At 47.2% G+C, this 25,984-nt stretch overlaps 1 protein-coding gene across 1 annotated transcript in view; it reads right to left on the reverse strand.

Annotated features, from left to right (window-relative positions):
- The window catches only part of MEGF8 (multiple EGF like domains 8), a 133,160-nt gene that overhangs the window by 97,573 nt on the left and 9,603 nt on the right, over window positions 1–25,984 (reverse strand). The window contains exons 3-12 of the mRNA XM_040327291.1: window positions 24,646–24,809; window positions 21,559–21,768; window positions 14,287–14,467; window positions 11,746–11,834; window positions 8,808–9,021; window positions 7,625–7,805; window positions 5,629–5,777; window positions 1,138–1,257; window positions 860–1,020; window positions 652–759 (exon numbers count right to left, since the gene is read on the reverse strand). Of these exons, the coding sequence (XP_040183225.1) occupies window positions 652–759; window positions 860–1,020; window positions 1,138–1,257; window positions 5,629–5,777; window positions 7,625–7,805; window positions 8,808–9,021; window positions 11,746–11,834; window positions 14,287–14,467; window positions 21,559–21,768; window positions 24,646–24,809 (1,577 nt within the window). The remainder of the gene's footprint in view (window positions 1–651; window positions 760–859; window positions 1,021–1,137; window positions 1,258–5,628; window positions 5,778–7,624; window positions 7,806–8,807; window positions 9,022–11,745; window positions 11,835–14,286; window positions 14,468–21,558; window positions 21,769–24,645; window positions 24,810–25,984) is intronic.

Raw genomic sequence — 25,984 nt, forward strand, 5'->3', positions numbered from 1 at the left:
GCCTATGTGCCCAGCTCCAGCCTAAATGCAGCCTATGTGCCCCAACTCCAGCCTAAATGCAGCCTATGTGCCCAGCTCCAGTCTATGTGCCCCTAAGTTTTATTTGCCTAGATGCAGCCTATGTGCCCATTTGCAGCCTATGTGCCCATTTGCAGCCTCACCTTCTCTCGTGGAGTGAGGGAATCACCGAGCCGTCATCTCCTGTTCATCCTGTTCATTCGGCGGTAGTCATATAACACAGTCCCTCCTCCGCCATCAGCATTGGACCAGCTCCTGTGATTGATAGAACACTTGTCCAATGCCGGTGGCGGAAGCGGGACTGTGTGTGCGACGTTAGAGCCGAGTAAACAGGAGAGACGGCTCGTGGATTCCGGCAGCGCTCATCCCCCTCCTTCCCCTCCGAGCCCAAGATACACTATTGGCGTATAGCGTGCACCTGTGATTTTCCCCCTATTTTCAGGGGGAAAAAGTGCGCGGTATACGCTGATAAATACGGTATGTATTGAAAGCAATCCATTGGTCCAAACAAAAATTCCAGAACTTGCCCCCATATATATTATGCCACCGCTAAAATTCACAACATGGCATCAGGTGACCAAATAATAACAAAACAGGTGAAAGCCCGTAAGGAAGAAAAAATTGGTATCATACAATTTTGTTAGGCTGAGGGGTCTGGCAGCTTGTCTGACACCAGGTGCATTCTGGATCCTTGGAACAAATGGTCTCATCCGTGTACATGGAGCAGTAGTCCAGGTGATACTGTAAATCCAGGAAAACGGTTATTTATTTTTATATGTATTAATATATAGTATATCATAATATCCAAGCTCTGTGTCCCCTACACCCATTTCATACTCACATCCTGCACTGGCGGCTGGTACACAGACCCCGGAACAGGCACTTTGTAGGCAAGCAGATCTCCACGGGGAGTACCGCTGTATCCTCCTGCCACCAAAAGTACCCCTCCTTTCATCAGAGCCGCGACATGAGAGTACCGCCCACTGCCCAAACTCTGATGGCCTGCATTTTAAAACAGAATATTAATACCTTCATTTTTTCTAAAATAATCATTCACGCTCACAACCTGGGCTCAGAACACTTCGAAGAGCCAGCAACACACATTTGCTTCCATCTTACCCTGATTAGGTGGCGGCCTCAGAATATCACTGGGCACCCACTGGTGACAGCCGAGATGGTAAAAGAAAATTTCCTCATCGTAACACTTCTCCTCCTGGTAGTGAATGTGCAGATTTCCACCTGTATTTACCAAGAATGCAAAGTCAGTAATCTGTACAATGACAACAAACAGCTACAACCATAGTGAGTACTGGAAGACCCTGTGCATAAAATAAAAGCAGTGGCAGCTGTGAATGAATGAATGACGCTTTATTTGAAAGCATAGCAATATTCTCATCATGTCACAGCTCACAGGATGAACCCGTGATTTGGTGCCACACTCATTTGCAGTTGCATGACCAGGACAGAACATGAAGGGAAATCTCCCCAGTGGGACACAGACAATAAAAAATAACCTGATATGTTTTTTTTAGCCCTTATCTACTGTATTCAAACCAGGGTTGTCCCGATACCGATACTAGTATCGGGACCGATACTGAGCACTTGCGTGAGTACTTGTACTCACGCAAATGCTCCCGATGCCAGACCCGATACTTTTTTGTTTTGTTTCTAGAGAGCGGGTGGAGAGGGGGCAGGGAGGGGGCGGAGAGCGGAGCCGAGCAGTCCTCAACGAGAAAGCCAAGTCCCCCCCCCCCCCCCCGCCGCCGCCTAGTTGATCAGCGCAGGGAACATTACAGCTTTCATTTGAATAGCTGTGTGTTCCCCGCCACGTCATATATAGCCCCTCCCCCTTGTCCGGGCAGTTTGATAGACATATCACCCATCCCAGGATTGGATGGGTGATCTGTCTATCAAAGTGCCCGGACAAGGGGGAGCGGCTATATATGACGTGGCGCGTCGGGGAACACAGCTATTCAAATGAAAGCTGTAATGTTCCCGCGCTGATCAACTAGGCGGCGGCGGCGGCGGGGGTATGGGCTTGTCTTTCTCTGGGGGGACATGGCTGCATTTCTGGGGGGACATGGCTGCATTTCTGGGGGGACACATGGCTGCATCTCTGGGGGGACATGGCTGCATTTCTGGGGGGACATGGCTGCATTTCTAGAGGGACATAGCTGCATTTCTGGGGGGACACATGGCCGCATTTCTGGGGGGACACATGGCTGCATTTCTGGGGACACATGGCCGCATTTCTGGGGGGACACATGGCTGCATTTCTGGGGACACATTTAAAAAAAAGTATTGGTAATCGGTATCGGTGAGTACATGAAAAAAAGTATCGGTACTTGTACTCGGTCCTAAAAAAGTGGTATCGGGACAACCCTAATTCCAACCACTGGTGAGGTCTGCAAGCTCCCTTGCCGACACTGAAACCTTCACCTGGTTTTCTACTGAGTTCTGCATCCTTGGGCACCTTGATTGGCCAGCCCTGGATAAGTTAACTTTCACTGTGCTGTCATGATCACTTAGTGCCCCTGTTCCTCATCCCAGCACCCGGGTGTTGGCTGTTGCTTTTCCTCCCTGTCTGTGTTCACCTGTTGACTGATTGATCTGGTCAGGCACCTGATATAAGCAAACTGAACACTCTATCCCTCGCTTGTGATAGAGACAGGATTACCTATATTGTTCTAGACCAAGCCCAGTTAGTCTGCCTTGTTTGTTTTTGGATGCCATGTGTTTGACCCGGATTGGCCTGGATTATCCCCTGAACTCAGCCGGCCCTTCTACCTGGAACGGATACTGGATTATCCCCTGAACTCATCCTGCCTCTACCTGAACTGTCTTTGAACCATGCTGTCTGCTAACTGCAAGTAATCTGTTGTTTGCTATGTTCGCATCTGCTCAGGTGGGCTGGCCAGACACTATAGCATTGTGTTTAAAGAGGAAGTAAACCCTCTGAAAGTTTTCCTAAAAAAAAAAAACCTGCAAAAGAAAGGCATAAGCATACTAGCTCATTATGAATTACTTACCTGAGCTCAAAGCCCCTGCAGCAACCCTTGTTCCTCTCTTCCGCCGCCGAGTGACTTCCGGGTATCGCTGCTCCGGCGCTGTGACTGGCCGGAGCAGCGATGACGTCACTCCCGCACATGCGCGTGGGAGCCGTCAGGGACTGCACGGTCCCATTCATTAAAGACACGCTCAGTGCGCCTGCGCCATAGACATCGGTGCAGTCTTTTCTGCAAATATCTCTTTAACCGTATAGGTTAAAACGGAGCTCCACCCTAAAGAGGAACTTTAGCTCATCGGATTCCTCCCCTCCTCCGGTGACACAATTGGCACCTTTCGGGGGGGGGGGGGGGACAGGATACCTGTCTGGGACAGGTATCCTTTCCCACTTCCGGGAGTCTGGCCACGGCCATGACACAGCAGCGACGTCACCGCGGGGCTCCCTCCTCCTCCCCTGGCCACCAAGCTAATAGGAGAAAGGAGCAGGGCCTGGCGCATGTTACACTGCCAGGTTCCCTTACGCGCAGTGACATCGCTGGACTCCAGGACAGATAAGTGTCCATTCATTAAAAGCCAGCAGCTGCAGTATGTGTAGCTGCTGGCTTTTAATTTTTTTTTTTCACCCGACCTCCCCTTTAAGGAGATATTTCTTGCACCTACAGGTAAGCCTTAATGTAGGCTTACCTGTAGGTCCAAGTGGTCTGTAAGGGTTTACAACCACTTTAAGTCCTGGGGGCAAGCAAGTACCAGTAGGCCTGCTTGCCTTAACCTCCCTGGCGTCATGATTCTGTCTGGAATTACGTACCAAAAGCGGTACAATTATTTGCAAGGAAATTTGGCGTTTTATATTGTAGGTCTGTAATTCTTAGGAATAACTCACTTAAATCTGACCAAACACGAATCTAATAGGCATCCCGGGTATGACATTTTTTTAAAAACAAAATTATAAATTATAATATAATAAATAATTATAAATAATTATAACAAATAATAATATAATTCTAATAAAAATTATTTAATAATGTAATCAAATCAAAATCACTGAAATTTGCTCAGTTGCAGAATTGTCGCTGTCATTATTTTTATTTTTTTATGACGAATTTCCCCACAAATCGCTATCGCACATTTCTGCAAGTGATTATAATTTATTATCACTGTTTTCTAGCTGCTCTAAAACCATTTTTGACATAAAGGGACATTTTTGGTTGCTATGGACAATCTACAGTTTGCAGGCAGAAAGAACAGTTTTTATTATATAAAAGTACATGTAGGGCACTGGGCAGACCACTAGGGACAAGGGGGGTGTGTATTTTTTACATACAGTACTGTAATCATAAGATTACAGTATACTGTATGTATATATATAATATATAGATGCGCTAATATTAACTTAAAAGGTGATAAACGTACAAACTAATCAGGGAGATAAGATCTCCATATACTGTGAAATGCAACCAAGTCCTTAAGTAGTGCACAGTGATTAGCAAAGTCCCAATCAGGAAAAAAACACCTCCTTCAGTATGAATGCTGATCCAGCACTTCACCGCTGTGATCAGATGAACAGGCACTCACAGGCAGGTATTACATGAAAGAAAGAAAGAAAACCTCATTGCGCAATATTCGATGACAGATCGTAAATGTAATTCAGAGCATCAGCATATACACTCACGAATCCCCGCTTTCAATAAAGCATGAAACGCCGCTCAGTATGCTGTTTCCTCAGCTCGATCCGATGCACTCGGATTCGATCGCAGGCTCCTCTCTACGCGTTACGTCACAGGCACGCGACTTACTCATTATACATTATACTATTATATATGTTTCACTGTTTTTGATTTGGTATCACCCAGATAGCAGCTGTATTATTTGTTTTTTTAATTTAGGTGCACCTGGAATTATTTAATAGCGCTGAAGTATATTTTCACAATACTGTATGTACTGTATAGTGTTTGTTTACGTTTTTGAATTTGGCGCCGATCTCTGCTCCCGTGCGTCGTAACGTCGCAGGGAACAGAGATCGACGGCACAGGAGGATGCTGTGTGAATCGAGCGAGATCCCGCTCGCTCACACAGCGCGGTGGCATCGCTGGATCCAGGGACAAGGTAAGCCAGCGCACGCTGCAGGCTCTGCATATCTACCCCGAGCGTGATTCGGGGATACCGATTATAGCAGAAAAAATCCACCCCGAGTCACGCTCGGGGATACCGCCAGGAGGGTTAAAGGGAAAGGGGGCTGCTATAGGTGAAGTGCACAGTAGCCAGCTGTAGTGTCTGACCACCTGCGTTGGGGTAAACGTGACATGTGCATGTTAGTTACATGACCCAGCACCCAAGGATTGCCGAGTCTGTGCACTGAGCTCAGTATTCATTTAAAAGAAACACTGCTAGCAGGCAGGTAAGAAGTATTTACTGCAGAAAAGACCAATAGAAGTCTCTTTCGCAATATACATCTACCTGCCAGCACGTTTCAACCTTAGGCTCGAGTTCCACTTTAGAGTAAGCCTGACTGGAAATAGTAAGTATGACTTAAATAATAAGAGGGACCCTACAAGTCATAGTGACGAAGTGGGAATACCAGTGAAAGATCCACACCAAAGAACTCACCATAAATAACCATATAGTTCCCGATAACAGTGGAGCTGTGGAATGCTCTCTCACGGGGCCCACCACGGTTACCGTCTCGTGGCTTCAGAGTAGTCCAATAATTTAAATCCACATGGAACAAATCTGTGGTATTTACACGTATGCTGAATCTAAAAGAAGGATAGAAAGATAACAAAATCACCCAGTTGAGACTAAATGTACCATAGGATCTTATAGCTGGATTCAGGTATCCGTGCCTAACGTTAGGCAGGCGTAGTGTATCTCATATACGCTACGCCGCCGTAAGTTAGAGAGGCAAGTGCTGTATTCACAAAGCACTTGCCTCCTAAGTTACGGCGGCGTAGCGTAAATGTGCCGGCCTAAGCACGCCTAATTCAAATTGTGAAGAGGTGAGCGTGTTTTATGCTAATGAATCGTGACCCGACGTGATTGACGTTTTAACGAACGGCGCATGCGCCGTCCGTGGACATATCCCAGTGCGCATGCTCCAAATTACGCCGCAAAAAAACATTTAAAAATTCGACACGGTTCCGACGTCCATACTTAACATTGGCTGCGCCATATTTTTGGTGGAATATCTTTAGGCCTGAAAACGCCTTACATAAACGGCGTATCTTTACTGAGACCGGCAAGCGTACGTTCGTGAATAGGTGTATCTCGCTGATTTACGCATTCTAGGCGTAAATCAGCGTACACGCCCCTAGCGGCCGGCCTAAATAGACAGCTAAGATACGACGGCGCCTGCGGTCGTATCTTAGCTAGATTTAAGTGAATCTCAATTTGAGAATACACTTAAATTTACGACGGCGCAGATTCAGAGTTACGACGGCGTATCTACTAATACGCCGGCGTAACTCTCTCTGAATCTGGCTATTAGTTTTAATTGCGGAGGTAGTTATGACATAGCTCCACGGGAGTCCTATGAAGATACAAACTTTAGGGAACCCAATCACATACCCCTAGACCAGGGGTAGGAAACCTCAGCCCTCCAGCTGTGGTGAAACTACAAGTCCCATGAGACATTGCAAGACCCTGACAGTCCTAGAAACAGAGGCATGATGGGATTTGTAGTTTCACCACAGCTGGAGTGCCAAGGTTGCCTACCCCCGCCCTACACCCTCCATGTGATAGCCCCAGGCTCCTCTCAACCACCTACCAGGCAACTCTCATAAAATCAGTATTTATTTTATAGTTTTGTTTTTTCCAGAAACTCCATGGCCTGGATTCACAAAGACTTACACCGACGCCGCGCAAGTCCACGGATGCGCCGTCGTTTCTATGCGCTTGATTCTGCAAAGGAGATACGCCTGAATTTCGGCTCCATCCGACCAACGTAAGTCTCCTATGCCGTCGTATCTTGGGTGCATATTTACGCTGGCCGCTAGGGGCACTTCCATTGATTTACGTGTCGAATATGTAAATGACCTAAATACGCCGATTCACGAACGTACTTGCGCCCGTCGCAGTAAGCTACGCTGTTTACGTAAGGCGTACGTCCGGCGTAAAGTTAAACCACCAAAAAGTTGGTCTAAGTCATGTAGGGTATGGACGTCGGAACTGCTGTCGGATTTTACGTCGTTTACGTAACGTCATATGTGAATGGGGCTGAGCGTAGGTTACGCTCACGTCGTAGGCATTGAGCTGGCGTATCTTAGGGAGTAAATTCGACGTGATTCTGAGCATGCGCTTCATTTACATGGGGTCACGCTTCATTGTAATACATCACGCCCACTACCTGCCTACTTTGAATTAGGCGGGCTTACGCCGGCCCATTTACGCTACGCCGCCGTAACTTAGGGAGCAAGTGCTTTGTGAATACTGGTCTTGCCTCTCTAAGTTATGTCGGCGTAGCGCATATGAGCTGTGCTACGCCCGCTCAAAGATACGCCGCTGTACGTGAATCTGTCCCCCCTGAGCACATTGAAGAGATTCCTTTGCGGCTAAAGGAAGAATCTGACAGTTTATGAAGCTTTGGAGAGGAAAGTGTTCCACTTACCTTGCAGTGGATGGTCGGTGACCACCATAAACCACCAAAGTTCGGGAAGTAGAATGGAACACCATGGAATGACCAGCAGCAGCCGGTGGCTTCCCTCCAGCTGGAAGGACCTGCTCCCAATCCCAGGAATGGAGATTGAAACGATACATCTCTGAAGAAAAGATATCTCGAGCTGTGCGGCCTGGAAAGAGAGCAGATATACACAACAGGAATGTAACTGAAACCGCAAAGTGTAAACATTTTATACACTAAAGTGCTACTGGACCTTTACAGAAAAAAATTAAAGGTGATGGCACTGACAAATCCGAATAGATGCCAGAAAAGAAGGAGAAGAGTGTGGCATTTCAAATCCCCGGACCGCTGGACCCGCTGTGAGGGTGCTAACAGCTCAGCAACTAAGAAGGTTAGTACCATGGTGACCAGGGGAGGGTGGTAATGGTAAAGGTGAACTAACCCTTCCGGTGCCTCTCCTTCAGCACAGTGGCTTCCGCCATGCAAGCCACTGTGCATCTCCTCGCTCTCCTCCTCCTAGGCGTTCAAAAGGACCGCCACCCACGACCCACTTCCTGATTGGCAGGGAGGAGATTAAAGGGGTTGTAAAGGCAACGTTTTTTCACCTTAATACATCCTATGCATTAACGTAAAAAACTTCAGGCAATACCGCGCGCCCCCCCCCTTATACTTACCTGGTCCCTCGAAAGTCCCGCGCTCGGCCCCGACATCCTCTTCGCCGCTCAGCCTGGCCGTTGATTGGCTAGAGCGAATGGATTGAAAGCAGCGCAGCCATTGGCTGGCGGTGCTGTCAATCACATCCAATGATGCGGCGCACCGAGGGGCGGGGCCGAGTGATACAGTGAGCGGCTATAGCCGCATGCTGTATCACTGGAGCACGCCCGCAAGAACGCCACACCATGGGAGCTCGCAGGGGGGGGGGGGGACAGAGACAGCCTCTGGCTCTAATATCGTGCTTCGAAAAAAACACCAACCCCCCCCCCCCCAATGGAATCCACAGTTCGGTACCCTGTATGTAGATCAGGTGGCCAGACGCATGGACGGGAGGGCAGCACCCGTGCGCCCTTAAAGAATGGGCCACCACTGCCTATGTGGCTATTAGGAGATACATTTAAATGAAAGTGTGCACCCAGAATTTTTTTTTTCCCCCAAACCAATTTCAGATTCTTACCTCCGAACACATACAACCAGTTATCCACAGTTGCCGCAGCGTGGTTAGCTAGAGGAGGGGGCTTTATGTCACTGTAGCGGGTCAGGTTCATCCATCGCTCTTCCAAAGGCAGAAACACCCAGGTGTCATCGGTCAGCTTTCCTCCCGGTAACTCCCCACCAAACAGAATCAGTGTACCATTCCACTCCACCACCACGTGGGAATGGCGAGCAGACTAAAGGAGACATCAATGCACAAATCAGCCACGCACATTTTAGTAACCACTGTCACTATAAAACAGTCTAGCTGCTTAAAGTGATAATTAAAGCTTTTCTTTTTTAAAACAAACATTATTATTATTATTTTGCAGGATTTATATAGCGCCATTGCGCCAACAATTTACAATGTAGAGGGGGGACAATACAGTTCAATACAGGAGGGCCCTGCTTGTGGAGCCAGCATGATAAAAGCACTATACACTGCTGCAGCTCTATATATTGCAGTATCATTGACAATGAAGAAGCCTCAGCATGCTGATATGGCCCTCTCTCCACATTTTCCTTCTTAAAAGCAAACTCCTTATGCCTGAAAACATTGAGAAAACATAACTGACTCACCATGCTGGCCCTTCCTCTTGCCCTCTGTTTGTCTTTTTGGGCACAGAACTCACAATTTAGGTCTTCAACCACTTCCCTACCGCCCATAGTCATATGACCACAGATGGGATCTCCTATCCTGGGTGGACGTCATATGACGCCCTGGGCTTTCCGGGCCGTCTAGGGGGCACGGCATTGGGCGGGACCCGGTGTGCGTGCCCGCCCATATTCATATGACGTCCACAGATGGGATCTCCTATCCTGGGTGGACGTCATATGACGTCCTGGGCTTCCCGGGCTGTCTAGGGGGCACGGCCGTGGCATCGGGCAGGACCCGGTGTGCGTGCCTGCCCATAGTCATATGACGTCCACAGATGGGATCTCCTATCCTGGGTGGACGTCATATGACGTCCTGGGCTTCCCAAGCTGTCTAGGGGGCACGGCCTTGGCATCGGGCAGGACCCGGTGTGTGTGCCCGCCCATAGTCATATGACGTCCACAGATGGGATCTCCTATCCTGGGTGGACATCATATGACGTCCTGGGCTTCCCAGCCGTCTAGGGGGCGCACCATCGGCATCTCGCGGGACCTGGTGTGCGTGCCCGGCGGCCGCGATGTGCGCCGGGCACCCGCGATTCCCCGCAATCACGGCAGGACTGTTGGATCTGTGTGTGTAAACACACAGATCCACAGTCCTGTCAGGTGAGGAGACCGATGTGTGTTCCCAGTACAGAGGAACACACATCGGTCTCCTCCCCTTGTGAGTCCCCTCCCCCTACAGTTAGAATCACACACTAGGGAACATATTAACCCCTTCAGCGCCCCCATAGTGTTAACCCCTTCTCTGCCAGTCACATTTATACAGTAATCAGTGCAGTTTTATAGCACTAATCGCTGTATAAATGTGAATGGTGTCAAAAGTGTCTGATATCTCCGTCGCAATGTCACAATAAAAATCGCAGATCGCCGCCATTACTAGTAAAAAATAAAAACAAATAAGAATGCAATACAACTATCCCCTATTTTGTAGACGCTATTAGGTAGATTCAGAAAGAGTTAGGCCGGCTTATCAGTAGATAAGCCGACCTAACTCTGAATCTACGCCGCCGTATGTTTAAGCGTATGCTCAAACAGAGATACACTTAAACAAAGCTAAGATAGGCCGGCTTGCGCCGTTCTATCTTAGCTTGCAATTTTTCGGATGGCCGCAAGGTGGCGCTTCCATTGCGGCCGGCGTAGATTATGTAAATGAGCTTTTACGACGATTCCCGAACGAACGCGAGCCCGCCGCAGTCGATTAACGTTGTTTCCGTAAGGCCTTAGGCGGCCTAAAGTTATTCCACCTATGAAGTGGAATAACAATGTTAAAGTATGGCCGCCGTTCCCGCCACGAGGTTCGAATTTTTTACGTCGTTTGCGCAAGTCGTCCGCGAATCGGGAGTTACGTTGTTTACGTCCACGTCTAAATCAATAGGCCCGTACGGCGTACTTAGCCGCAATGCGCACTGGGAAATGTAGGCGCCCGGCACATGCGCAGTAGCAAAAAACTTCAAAAACCGTGAGGTCAAGCCTCATTTCCATACAACACACCCCCTTCCAACCAATTTGAATTAGGCGCCCTTACGCCCGCTCGTTTGAGGCTACGCCGCCGTAGATTAGCAGGTAAGTAGATTGAAAATCACTACTAGCCTAGCTAATTTACGGCGGTGTAGCCTAAACAGGCTAGGCTACACCGCCCTAAATTTAATCCAATCTTTATGAATATACCTATATAACTTTTGCGCAAACAAATCAATCAATAAACGTTTTTTGCGATTCTTTTTTACCAAAAATATGTAGAAAAATACATATCGGACTAAGCTGTGGAAAAAAAATCATTTTTTTTTATAGATTTTTTGGGGAGATATTTATTATAGCAAAAAGTAAAAAATATAGAATTTTTTTCAAAACTGTCGCTCTATTTTTGTTTATAGCGCAAAAAATTAAAACCGCAGAGGTGATCAAATACCACCAAAAGAAAGCTCTATTTGTGGAAATAAAAGGACGTCAATTATGTTTGGGGGCCACGTCGCACGACCGCGCAATTGTCAGTTAAAGCGACGCAGTGCCGAATCGCAAAAAGGGTGCTGGTAAGGAAGGGGGTCAATTCTACCGGGGCTGAAGTGGTTAAATCACGCCTTGTCTTCTTTCTATACAGTTTGAATTTATATTTGTATATTAGGGAAGCCATATTAGTTCATTACATTGATAGTCTCAGCTCTGCTATTATCTTATTACAAGTATACCAGTCTTCTCAGGCTACTTGAAAAAAAAAAAATGAATATTTAACTGCGTTTCTCCATGTGATTATATGTAAAACATACCGGGCTCGGATGATAGGTCCTTCTCTCCCAGGTGTTTGATGTGAAGTTATAAATGGCCATATCCTGAAGAGCAGAATTCAGATCCAAACCTGTGAAGAACATTTTACAATACATAAGACCAGAGCTTTTTTTCTCAGAAAATAGGTGCAGGAACTCAACCAGGACCCCGTTCAGATTTCACAAACAGTAGAAGGGTATTAAAGGGGCATTAAATACCAGGATTGCATTACATACAGACTGCAGAGTTCAGGGGGGGTTACACACAGAGTGCAGAGCTGTCACTTGTAAACACAGAAACCAGACTTCTGTGTTTACAAGTGATTGTGGTGAGCGGGCACCAAAGGGTCTGAGCCAGAGGTGGTGGAACTGAGTTCCCCCAAGTTCCCCCTGAAAAAAAGCCCTGCATAAGACACAGCTTGCTGCCCGTATGAAACTCATACTGGGAAAATATGTTGGCTGTCACTGCTGAACTCTCTTTGTGCCTGGTTGTTATAACATTATATATGCAAAGCTCAAAAAAAAGTCAGTAACCCAGAACAAGTACGCAGATCAGGAGTTCCAACTTCATCTGCTGCACGCTTGTTCCAGGTCAGTGAGTGAACAAGTATCTAAATCAATGGTCTCTAAACTGCGGCCTAATGCTTGCTTTTATTCAGCCCTTGGGGCATTATTTTCCCCATTGTCAGAAACACTGGGGCATAGTAACTTCCACCGACAAAAGGGCACCAATCCTCTCACCGACACCAATGTTGGCACACTACGTCGCACATAGCTACCAATGATGGGGCGCCATTCCTCCCACTGACACAAATAATGGGGTGCTATTCCTCCCACTGACATCAATTATGGGACGCTATTCCTCCCACTGACACCAACGATGGGACACTATTACTCTGGTGGGGCATTGTTTACTCCCAATGACACCAGGGCACTTTCTTCACCCACCTTCCCCCCCACCCTAAAATGACCCTTTGCTTAAAAAATTTGGACACTCCTGAATGTAAAATCTTTAATTATTTCTATTAAATAAAGAATATACAAAACAAATATATATTTTGGGACAGATCCACAAAAACGGGCGTATATTTAGGCGGGAGTAGCGCATCTCATATGCGCTACGCCGCCGTAAATCTGAGTGGCTCGTAGGGTATCCACAAAGAACTTGCTCCCATATGTGCGCCGGCGTAACGTAAATCTGCCGGCGTAAGGCCGCGTAATTCAAAGTAGGATTGGAGTGGGCGTGTTGTATGCTAATCTAGTATGACCCCGCGTAATTGACTCTTTTTACGAACGGCGCATGCGCCGTCCGTGGACGTATCCCAGTGCGCATGCGCAAAATCACGTTCGCAAATAGTTAATGCTTTCGACGTGAACGTAACTTACGCAAAGCCCTATTCGCGAACGATTTACGCAAACGACGGAAAATTCTACGCTGTCCCGACGTCCATACTTAACATTGCGTACGCCTCATAGAGCCAGGGGTAACTTTACGCCGCAAAAAGCCTTACGTAAACGACGTAAAAAAATGCGCCGGGCCGACGTACGTTTCAGGATCGGCGTATCTAGCTAATTTGCATACTCAACGCGGAAATCAACGGAAGCGCCACCTAGCGGTCAGCGTAAATATGCACCTAAGATCCGACGGCGTACTAAGACGTACGTCAGTCGGATCTAGCCCACATTCAGGCGTATCTTGTTTTGTGGATACAAAACAAAGATACGACGGCGCATCGATGGAACTTATGCGGCGTATCAATAGATACTAGGGTTGTCCCGATACCACTTTTTTAGGACTGAGTACCGATACTTTTTTTCAAGTACTCGCCGATACCGAATACCGATACTTTTTTTTAAATGTGTCCCCAAATGCAGCCATGTCCCCCCACAGATGCAGCCATGTCCCCCCCCATATCCAGCCATGTCCCCCCCATATCCAGCCATGTCCCCCCCATATGCAGCCATGTCCCCCCCATATGCAGCCATGTCCCCCCCATATGCAGCCATGTCCCCCCCATATCCAGCCATGTCCCCCCCATATCCAGCCATGTCCCCCCCATATGCAGCCATGTCCCCCATATATCCAGCCATGTCCCCCCTCATATGCAGCCAGTATTCTATTCCGGTATCGGGGGTATTTGCAGGAGTACAAGTACTCCCGCAAATACTCGGAATCGGTCCCTATACCGATACTAGTATCGGTACAACCCTAATAGATACGCCGACGTAACTCTTTGTGGATCTGGCCCTTTGTATTTAAAGTTTAAAAAACAATGTCCTCTTCATAGAAGTCATCTACTTCAATGCCAGCTATTTTGGCCTTATGCTATAGGAGGGTTTCTATAGTTCATGGGGCACCTTCACCTTCTGTGCCAAACTAGCTGTGATCTGTCATATTTTTTTAGATCACCTACAGCCTTCATAGACATTCTGGCATCATATTAGATACAGTAACTTCCAAATCCATACATTTCACACACAACAGTCTGATCCTTATGTCCAATAAAATGTGTAACTGTATTCTCGTGACACGTTTAAACTTACCTCCAAATATATAAAGAGCATTGGTTGGGGGCAGAAAGGCTCCAGCGGCAGCGGTGCGAGGGCTGAAGGCTGGATCCTGACTGCTTACATTGTACCAGGTTCCAGATCCCTGGTTATCAGTAAGGGATAGGTCACATTGTTCCCCCATGTACCCGGGAAAACAGACACAGCGTTGAGTCTCCTAAAAAAAAAAAATCAGCTGCATGTTAAAACAGTAAAAAAGACAACCAAGAAATAGAAAAGAGATGATGGCAGAATGACCCAGAATGGGTGTAGAAATTGCATAATTGTGGAGAAGTAAAATTTAAAAAGAGCACTAATGTTACATCATTGATCATGCAGCCTCTGACATCATCAAAGAGTTGCATATCATTTACAGTGGGGTAGATTCAGCTAGGTGCGCGCACTGCTATGGCGGCGCAGCGTACCGTTTTTTACGCTACGCCTCCGTAAATTACTGGAGCTACGCTTCATTCACGAAGCATTTGCTCCGTAATTTGCGGCGGCGTTTCGTAAAAGGGGCCGGCGTAAGCGCGCGTAATTTAAATGATCCCGTAGGGGGTGTGGATCATTTAAATTAGGCGCTTTCCCGCGCCGAACGTGCATTGCGGTAAATGATGTCGCAAGGACGTCATTTGCTTTGACGTGAACGTAAATGGCGTCCAGCGCCATTCACGATTCACTTACGCAAACAACGTAAATTTCGAAAATCGTGACGCGGGAACGACGTCTATACCATAGGCGTGCGCACAGGGTGTGCCAGGTGTGCCCAGGCACACCCTAATCACTCCCTGCAGTGCAGATTCCCCCTGCTGCCTGTTGTCTCCTCTCACAGCATGGCTAGCTTCCCTCCTTTCCCATTGGCTACTGCAGTGGACACACATAGATGATATTTCAGTATGAGTGGGGGAAGGAGTAATGTAATTTACCGGCCCCTTCCCTTTCTGAATGAACACAGTGAGAGAACTGTACCGTGTTTTTGAGCTTTCAGGTGCACACCCTAATGCCACAGGCTGCGCACACCTATGGTCTATACTTACCATTGGCTGCGCCTCCTAATAGCGCGCGTACGTTTGTGAATCAGCGTGAGTATGCAATTTGCATACTCACGGGAACGCCACCTAGCGGCCAGCGTCAGAATGCAGCCTAAGATACGACGGCATAAGAGCCTTATGCCAGTCATACGTTAGGCTACAGTTGGCGTATCTAGCTTTCTAAACACAGAAAGTTGATACGCCGGCGCTACTTAGCAATTACGCTGGGTATCTATGGATACGCAGGCGTAATTGCTTACTGAATCTACCCCAATGTATATAATGCTAAAGCAAACTAAGTTACTGTGGATGTTTCCAGGGTATGAGGACAGAACTGCCAGCATGCTACAGAAGATAGAGATTGCTGGCATGTTACAAGAGATGGTCAGTGACTGCAAGCATGCTACTGGAAATTGCAGACATACTACAGGACAGTGGCGTCGCTAGGGGGTGGCTATTGAGGCTAGAGCCCCGAATCTATGGCCCATAGCCCAGAGTTTCTTGCCGCAGGAGTCCGTGTCTAACCAGCGAGCCATGGCCTCTCTGCAGCTGGGCGGCGGGTGGGCTGGCTGCATGAGAGAGCCAGGCAGGCGGAAGGGAGCAGAATCGAGCGGGTGGACGAGCAGAGATGACATCTCTCTCCACCCGCCCTGCATCACTGCTCTCCTGCCCTCACTCTGGACCAGTGCTGCCAGCCTACCACCAATGCAGTGAAAATGCACATTTGGTGGTACTGGCTGGCATGGCAAGTGACAATCTGCAAATAGTGGCAGGTGATGGTGGAAAGTGACAATCCACATCTGGAGGCAAGTGATGGTGGCAAGTGACAATCCACATTTGGTGCCAGGCAACGGTGGCACGTGATAAGCTGCATCTGGTGGCAGGAGATGTGGCAAGTGACACGCCAAGGGCTCCCACTGATTCTGCATTATGGCGAGTTGAACCACTTCATTATATATTACAATGTACCAATAGAAATAATGTGCCTCAATCACCCTGACACCATATCAACCATGGTGCCATGATGATTGAAGAGCCAACAACCAGCCATTGCCCGTGAAAAATAGCTTACCACCCCTGCAAAAAGGTTGGTGACCGCTGCTATGGACTCTAGCCCCAGATCTTTTGCAGACCTAGCAACGCCCCTGCTATAGGAGATGGTCAGTGACTGCAAGCATGCTACTCGAGATCACAGAATACTACAGGAGATGATCAGTGACTGCAAGCATGCTACTCGAGATCGCAGAATACTACAAGAGATGGTCAGTGACTGCAAACATACTACTGGAGATCGCAGAATACTACCGGAAATGGTCAGTGACTGCAAGCATGCTACTGGAGATGTCAGGATACTACAAGAGACGGTCAGTGACTGCAAGCATGCTACTTGAGATCGCAGAATACTACAGGAGATGGTCAGTGACTACAAGCATGCTATTTGAGATCGCAGAATACTACAGGAGATGGTCAGTGACTACAAGCATGCTACTTGAGATCGCAGAATACTACAGGAGATGGTCAGTGACTGCAAGCATGCTACTGGAGATGTCAGAATACTACAAGAGACGGTCAGTGACTGCAAGCATGCTACTGGAGATCGCAGGATACTACAGGAGATGGTCAGTGACTACAAGCATGCTACTTGAGATCGCAGAATACTACAGGAGATGGTCAGTGACTGCAAGCATGCTACTGGAGATGTCAGAATACTACAGGAGATGGTCAGTGACTGCAAGCATGCTACTGGAGATCACAAAATACTACAGGAGATGGTCAGTGACTGCAAGCATGCAACTGGAGATCATAGAATACTACAGGAGATGGTCAGTGAGTGCAAGCATGCAACTGGAGATCGCAGAATACTACAGGAGACGGTCAGTGAGTGCAAGCATGCAACTGGAGATCATAGAATACTACAGGAGATGGTCAGTGAGTGCAAGCATGCAACTGGAGATCGCAGAATACTACAGGAGATGGTCAGTGAGTGCAAGCATGCTACTGGAGATCGCAGAATACTACAGGAGATGGTCAGTGAGTGCAAGCATGCAACTGGAGATCATAGAATACTACAGGAGATGGTCAGTGAGTGCAAGCATGCAACTGGAGATCACAAAATACTACAGGAGACGGTCAGTGAGTGCAAGCATGCAACTGGAGATCACAAAATACTACAGGAGACGGTCAGTGAGTGCAAGCATGCAACTGGAGATCATAGAATACTACAGGAGATGGTCAGTGAGTGCAAGCATGCTACTGGAGATCGCAGAATACTACAGGAGATGGTCAGTGAGTGCAAGCATGCAACTGGAGATCGCAGAATACTACAGGAGATGGTCAGTGACTGCAAGCATGCTACTGGAGATTTCAGAATATTACAGGAGATGGTCAGTGACTGCAAGCATGCTACTGGAGATCGCAGAATACTACAGGAGATGATCAGTGACTGCAAGCATGCCACATGAGAGCGCAGAATTCTACAGGAGATGGTCAGTGACTGCAAGCATGCTACTGGAGATCGCAGAATACTAACTACAGGAGATGGTCAGTGACTGCAAGCATGCTACTGGAGATCGCAGAATACTACAGGAGATGGCCAGTGACTACAAGCATGCTACTGGAGATCGCAGAATACTACAGGAGATGGTCAGTGACTACAAGCATGCTACTGGAGATCGCAGAATACTACAGGAGATGGCCAGTGACTACAAGCATGCTACTTGAGATTGCAGAATACTACAGGAGATGGCCAGTGACTACAAGCATGCTACTTGAGATCGCAGAATACTACAGGAGATGGTCAGTGACTACAAGCATGCTACTGGAGATTGCAGAATACTACAGGAGATGGCCAGTGACTACAAGCATGCTACTTGAGATCGCAGAATACTACAGGAGATGATCAATGAACACAAGCATGCCACATGAGAGCGCAGAATAGTACAAGAGATGGTCAGTGACTACAAGCATGCAACTGGAGATCGCAGAATATTACAGGAAATGGTCAGTGACTACAAGCATGCGACTGTAGTGATTGAACTTTGTTCGTTATTGGAAGTTAATTAAGATTGCGTTCTCTGTAGAGCCTGTGTGTTGCTGCGAAACAACCTAATTTATAGTCATCATATAATATCTAAGATATCAATTATCTAAAGGACTGGACACTACACACCTTTTTATATCACTACAGCGACTGGAGATCGCAGAATACTACAGGAGATGGTCAGTGACTGCAAGCATGCTACTCAAGATCGCAGAATACTACAGGAGATGGTCAGTGACTGCAAGCATGCTACTGGAGATGTCAGAATACTACAAGAGACGGTCAGTGACTGCAAGCATGCTACTGGAGATCGCAGGATACTACAGGAGATGGTCAGTGACTACAAGCATGCTACTTGAGATCGCAGAATACTACAGGAGATGGTCAGTGACTGCAAGCATGCTACTGGAGATGTCAGAATACTACAGGAGATGGTCAGTGACTGCAAGCATGCTACTGGAGATCACAAAATACTACAGGAGATGGTCAGTGACTGCAAGCATGCAACTGGAGATCATAGAATACTACAGGAGATGGTCAGTGAGTGCAAGCATGCAACTGGAGATCGCAGAATACTACAGGAGATGGTCAGTGAGTGCAAGCATGCAACTGGAGATCGCAGAATACTACAGGAGACGGTCAGTGAGTGCAAGCATGCAACTGGAGATCATAGAATACTACAGGAGATGGTCAGTGAGTGCAAGCATGCAACTGGAGATCGCAGAATACTACAGGAGATGGTCAGTGAGTGCAAGCATGCTACTGGAGATCGCAGAATACTACAGGAGATGGTCAGTGAGTGCAAGCATGCAACTGGAGATCATAGAATACTACAGGAGATGGTCAGTGAGTGCAAGCATGCAACTGGAGATCACAAAATACTACAGGAGACGGTCAGTGAGTGCAAGCATGCAACTGGAGATCACAAAATACTACAGGAGACGGTCAGTGAGTGCAAGCATGCTACTGGAGATTGCAGAATACTACAGGAGATGGCCAGTGACTACAAGCATGCTACTTGAGATCGCAGAATACTACAGGAGATGGTCAGTGAGTGCAAGCATGCTACTGGAGATTGCAGAATACTACAGGAGATGGCCAGTGACTACAAGCATGCTACTTGAGATCGCAGAATACTACAGGAGATGATCAATGAACACAAGCATGCCACATGAGAGCGCAGAATAGTACAAGAGATGGTCAGTGACTACAAGCATGCAACTGGAGATCGCAGAATATTACAGGAAATGGTCAGTGACTACAAGCATGCGACTGTAGTGATTGAACTTTGTTCGTTATTGGAAGTTAATTAAGATTGCGTTCTCTGTAGAGCCTGTGTGTTGCTGCGAAACAACCTAATTTATAGTCATCATATAATATCTAAGATATCAATTATCTAAAGGACTGGACACTACACACCTTTTTATATCACTACAGCGACTGGAGATCGCAGAATACTACAGGAGATGGTCAGTGACTGCAAGCATGCTACTCAAGATCGCAGAATACTACAGGAGATGGTCAGTGACTGCAAGCATGCTACTGGAGATCGCAGATTACTACAAGAGATGGTCAGTGACTGCAAGCATGCTACTGGAGATCGCAGAATACTACAGGAGATGGTCAGTGACTGCAAGCATGCTACTGGAGAGCGCAGAATACTACAGGAGATGGTCAGTGACTGCAAGCATGCTACTGGAGATCGCAGAATACTACAGGAGATGGTCAGTGACTGCAAGCATGCTACTGGAGATCGCAGAATACTACAGGAGATGGTCAGTGACTGCAGAGATACTGCAGGTGTGAATGGAGACTGAGGACATGCTACAGGTGTGAATAGAGACTGAGGACATGCTACAGGTGTGAATGGAGACTGAGGACATGCTACAGGTGTGAATGGAGACCGAGGACATGCTACAGGTGTGAATGGAGACCGAGGACATGCTACAGGTGTGAATGGAGACCGAGGACATGCTACAGGTGTGAATGGAGACTGAGGACATGCTACAGGTGTGAATGGAGACTGAGGACATGCTGCAGGTGTGAATGGAGACTGAGGACATGCTACAGGTGTGAATAGAGACTGAGGACATGCTACAGGTGTGAATGGAGACTGAGGACATGCTGCAGGTGTGAATGGAGACTGAGGACATGCTGCAGGTGTGAATGGAGACTGAGGACATGCTACAGGTGTGAATAGAGACTGAGGACATGCTGCAGGTGTGAATGGAGACTGAGGACATGCTGCAGGTGTTAATGGAGACTGAGGACATGCTGCAGGTGTGAATGGAGACTGAGGACATGCTGCAGGTGTGAATGGAGACTGAGGACATACTGCAGGTGTGAATGGAGACTGAGGACATGCTGCAGGTGTGAATGGAGACTGAGGACATGCTACAGGTGTGAATGGAGACTGAGGACATGCTACAGGTGTGAATGGAGACTGAGGACATGCTGCAGGTGTGAATGGAGACTGAGGACATGCTACAGGTGTGAATGGAGACTGAGGACATGCTGCAGGTGTGAATGGAGACTGAGGACATGCTACAGGAGATGGTCAGTGACTGCAGACATACTGCAGGTGTGAATGGAGACTGAGGACATGCTACAGGAGATGGTCAGTGACTGCAGACATACTGCAGGTGTGAATGGAGACGGAGGACATGCTACAGGTGTGAATGGAGACGGAGGACATGCTACAGGTGTGAATGGAGACTGAGGACATGCTGCAGGTGTGAATGGAGACTGAGGACATGATACAGGTGTGAATGGAGACTGAGGACATTCTGCAGGTGTGAATGGAGACTGAGGACATGCTGCAGGTGTGAATGGAGACTGAGGACATGATACAGGTGTGAATGGAGACTGAGGACATGCTGCAGAACCAGTGAGAATATCTTCCCACCATTAGCATAAGTAAGCATTCAGGAAAGGAAAACAGTGACAACTGGTTTCTGGGGCACAAAATAGGTATCTAAATTTGTCAAATTTGGCTGACAAAAAAGGAAAGATATTTTTTGAACTTTTTACCCCTTAGTCCTGACCATAATATATAAAATATACACAAACTCATCATCCATTCTCTTCACACTGTGTCCTTCAGAGAGCAAAGTTGGTAACAAATGAAATCTTTGGCAGCATCCTGTAAAGCCTCGGTCATTACTCCCAGACAAGGTGACAACATTTACAGATAGGTACCTGGTTACAAATCCCGTGATGATGGTGACAGTAGGTGCTGCAGTCCGGCACCTGACAACCTTCTCCTCCCCATCCCGAGTCACACAAGCATAGGCTGTTTTCCTGGCAACTTCCATGTCCAGAGCAACCTTGCGGGCACAAGGAGAAGCTGTATGTGGCGTTAAAGCCCAGCAAGTTGTAATTTGCGTCGCTGAATAGATGAAGAAGCATCTGACAAAACATTTATAGAAGAGATTAATGACTATTTAGACAATTCCCTTCAGAGACAAGTACAGATAGCATGGCTATAAGGGACAGTTCAGGTATATGCACTGCTTAAAGTCATGCATTGTCATGCACTATATTAAGGCAGCCCATTAATTTGGTGTCATAATTAGATACCCGTATTTATCGGCGTATACCGCGCACTTTTTTGCCCTGAAAATCAGGGCAAAAATCGCGGGGGCGCGGTATACGCCGATACCCGTGCCGAGTTTTGAATACTGCGCCGACATATACTGAGCACAGTACACTCGTGTATTGTCGGGCAGTCTCGGCTCCTTCCGCGCTCACGTCCTGGACGTACAGGACGTCAGCGCGAGAGTTGCCGAGCATTGCCGACAATATACGAGTGTACTGGGCTCTGTATATGTCGGCGCAGTATTCAAACTCGGCATGGGAAACGAGCGGGGAGGACGCCGCAGAAGGACGCCGGACCCGACGAAGAGGACACCCGAAGCCGCAGAAGGATGCCGGACCCGACAAAGAGGACACCCAAAGCCGCAGAAGGACGCCGGACCCGACGAAGAGGACACCCAAAGCCGCAGAAGGACGCCGGACCCGACGAGGCCGCCGATGGACGCCGCACAAGACACCAAAACTGTAAGTACAAAAAAAACTTTTTTTCCACAGGATTGGGGGCAACTTTAGGGGTGCGCGGTATAAGCGGGAGCGCATTATACCGCAATAAATACGGTAACTGGCTGAACAGAATTACAATTTCTTGGCAGGTAAGACAGTTACATCTACGCATTTTAAAGGCAAATTCAACAGTTTGCCTACATTTCTGCTTGAAGCACTACACTATAAAGCAAGGATCTACAAACCTTCTGAAGAGAGGACCAGTTTACTGCCCTTCAGACTTTAGAGGAGCCAGACTGTGTCGAGTGGAGTAAATAGGGTCCAAACTTTGGTATTAGGGTAGAAATAGTGCCCCATTTTTGATGTCAGTGACAGGAATTATGCCCCATCGTTGGTGTCAGTGACAGGAATTATGCCCCAATGCGTAGTGTGGAGGAATTGGTTCCATCTATGGCCAGCTTTAGTAAGTCACTTTAACATTCAACACTTTCAGGAGTATTGACAGCCTGTTTCCCTGTGTTTTAATCGTCTGGCCCCTCTACATAACTACTGATTCCAATAATGACATAGGTGTTAGACCCCTTTCACACGGGGGGCGCTTTTCTGGCGTTTTAGCGCTAAAAATAGCGCATGTAAAGCGCCTGAAAAGCACCTCTCATGCCTCCCCAGTGTGAAAGCCTGAGTGCTTTCACACTGGGGCGGTGCGCTTGCAGGACGAAAAAAAAAGTCCTGCATGCAGCATCTTTGGGGCGGTGTATACACCGCTACTCCACCACCCCTGCCATTGAAATCAATGGGCAGCGCTGCCGAAGTGCCTGCAAAGCACTTCAGCAGCAGTGCTTTTCGGGTGCTTTTAACCCTTACCTCGGCCGCTAGCAGGGGTTAAAAGTGCCCTGCTAGTGGCCAAAAAGCGCCGCTAAGGCCCCCCTGCCCCAGTGTGAAAGTAGTCTTAAAGGAAGAAAACACAATGCCATGGGAGACACAGGCATTTGACACTCTAGGAGCCGTCTGGAACAGAGCAAAGATAGGAGACACAGGCCACTGCAGATTGCAGGTAAGCTCTCTTTGGATTTTTTTATGCTACTGACAAGGTCACTTTACAGGAGAAGTACAGCCAAAGGCCAGTTTTTGCGATTCGGCACTGCGTCGCTTTAACTGACAATTGCGCGGTCGTGCGACGTGGCTCCCAAACTAAATTGGCGTCCTTTTTTTCCCACAAAAAGAGCTTTCTTTTGGTGGTATTTGATCACCTCTGCGGTTTTTATTTTTTGCGCTATAAACTAAAATAGAGCGACAATTTTGAAAAAAATGCAATATTTTTTACTTTTTGCTATAATAAATATCCCCCAAAAATATATAAAAACATTTTTTTCCTCAGTTTAGGCCGATACGTATTCTTCTACCTATTTTTGGTAAAAAAAAAAAAATCGCAATTAGCGTTTATCGGTTGGTTTGCGCAAAATGTATAGCGTTTACAAAATAGGGGATAGTTTTATTGCATTTTTTTTACTACTAATGGCGGCGATCAGCAAATTTTTTCCTGACTGCGACATTATGGCGGACACTTCGGACAATTTTGACACATTTTTGGGACCATTGTAATTTTTACAGCAAAAAATGCATTGTTTACTGTGAAAATGACAATTGCAGTTGCAATTGCAATTGGGAGTTAACCACTAGGGGGCGCTGAAGGGGTTATGTATGACCTCATCTGTGTTTCTAACTGTAGGGGGGTGTGGCTGTAGGTGTGACGTCATTGATTGTGTTTCCCTATATAAGGAAACACACGATCGATGACGGCGCCACAGTGAAGAACGGGGAAGCTGTGTTTACACACAGCTCTCCCCGTTCTTCAGTTCCGGGGAGCGATCGCGGGACTCCAGCGGCGATCGGGTCCGCGGGTCACGGAGCTTCGGACCGGGTCGCGGGTGCGAGCCCGCGACCCACAGCTGGGCACTTAAAGAGGACGTACCTGTACGTGCATGTGCCTAGCCGTGCCATTCTGCCGACGTATATGTGCAGGAGGCGGTCCTTAAGTGGTTAAAAATAATTCACAGATTTCTCTTTTAGTTATGTATCATTACTGTTTCTTTCCATTATAATACACAGTAGATAAACCATACAGACTAACTATAGCACATAAAAAACAGAGAATAAATAAAAAATATCCCTGAATAGTTCCATCAATGCGTAGTGTATATATGTGAGTACATTCCACCCCACAAGACATGCTCCGTAACCCTTTACCTTTCCAGACGTGGCCTCCAGGGTGGGGGGCAGGCTGCTCCCACTCAGGCTAGCTAGCAGAGGATCACTGTAGGAGTCTCCATCATACACAAAGAGGTAGTCGTAGGTACACTCTGTATCCATGAACAGAAATCGCAGCAACACGCGGTAATTGCTGTTGGGTGCTGCAAGAATGAAATGTAAAAAAATATATAAAGAAGTGTTGAAAATGTTCTGGAGGAATTCATGCTTTTAAGCAAATCATGGCGGAAGTTAAAGCGGAGTTCCACCCGAAAAATTAACTTTCTATTAACAGCTTGCCTTTAACCACTTAAGACCCGGACCAAAATGCAGGTAAAGGACCCGGCCCCTTTTTGCGATTCGGGACTGCGTCGCTTTAACTGACATTTGCGCGGTTGTGCGACGTGGCTCCCAAACAAAATTGGCGTCCTTTTTTTCCCACAAATAGAGCTTTCTTTTGGTGGTATTTGATCACCTCTGCGGTTTTTAGTTTTTGCGCTATAAACAAAAATAGAGCGACAATTTTGAAAAAAATTCAAAATTTTTTCCTTTTTGCTATAATAAATATTCCCCAAAAAAAAAAGATATAAAAATTTTTTTTTTTTTTCCTCAGTTAAGGCCGATACGTATTCTTCTACATATTTTTGGTAAAAAAAAAAAATCGCAGTAAGCGTTTATCGATTGGTTTGCGCAAAATTTATATAGTGTTTACAAAATAGGGGATAGTTTTATTGCATTTTTATTAATAATTTTTTTTTTTTACTACTAAAAGTTTTGCCTATACAGTGGAACCTTGGTTTACGAGTAACGCAGTAGAGCTGCACGATTAATCGCGATCTCGATTCTCCCCGCCCGCAATTCTTCTGTGTTCACCGCTGGTTCCACGTAACCAGCGTGGAACGCAAATGGCGCCGATATCGGAACCAACGTCAGCAGCCTGCGCCGCTGGATAGATGCCTGGGCTTCTCTCACAGATCTGTACAACTGTAGTGTGTATCCATTTGCCACCCAGTGGTTGCCGGCGGTACTGCTTCTGATGTATTAATCTTTCTCACAGTTCTGTACAACTGTGTGTATCCATGCGCCACCGCTTCTGATGTATAAAAAAAGAGACCAGTGATATGTCCATCTTTCTCCTGAAGGCCAGGTGGTTTACCTCCAATCGCATGGTGGTTGGTAGACCGTTCCATAGTCTGGGTCCTTGGACCGCTGGAGCTCATCCTTACTCTGAATCACTCGGAAATACTCAGTTCCCGAGCTGTCCCTGAGTATTTTTGAGGCTCTCCGGTGCCCCCCCCCCCCCCATCTCTGGCCACATGCGGTATTGCATGCCATAGAA

Source organism: Rana temporaria, chromosome 10 (assembly GCF_905171775.1).
Source record: "Rana temporaria chromosome 10, aRanTem1.1, whole genome shotgun sequence".
Classification (NCBI taxonomy): domain Eukaryota; kingdom Metazoa; phylum Chordata; class Amphibia; order Anura; family Ranidae; genus Rana; species Rana temporaria.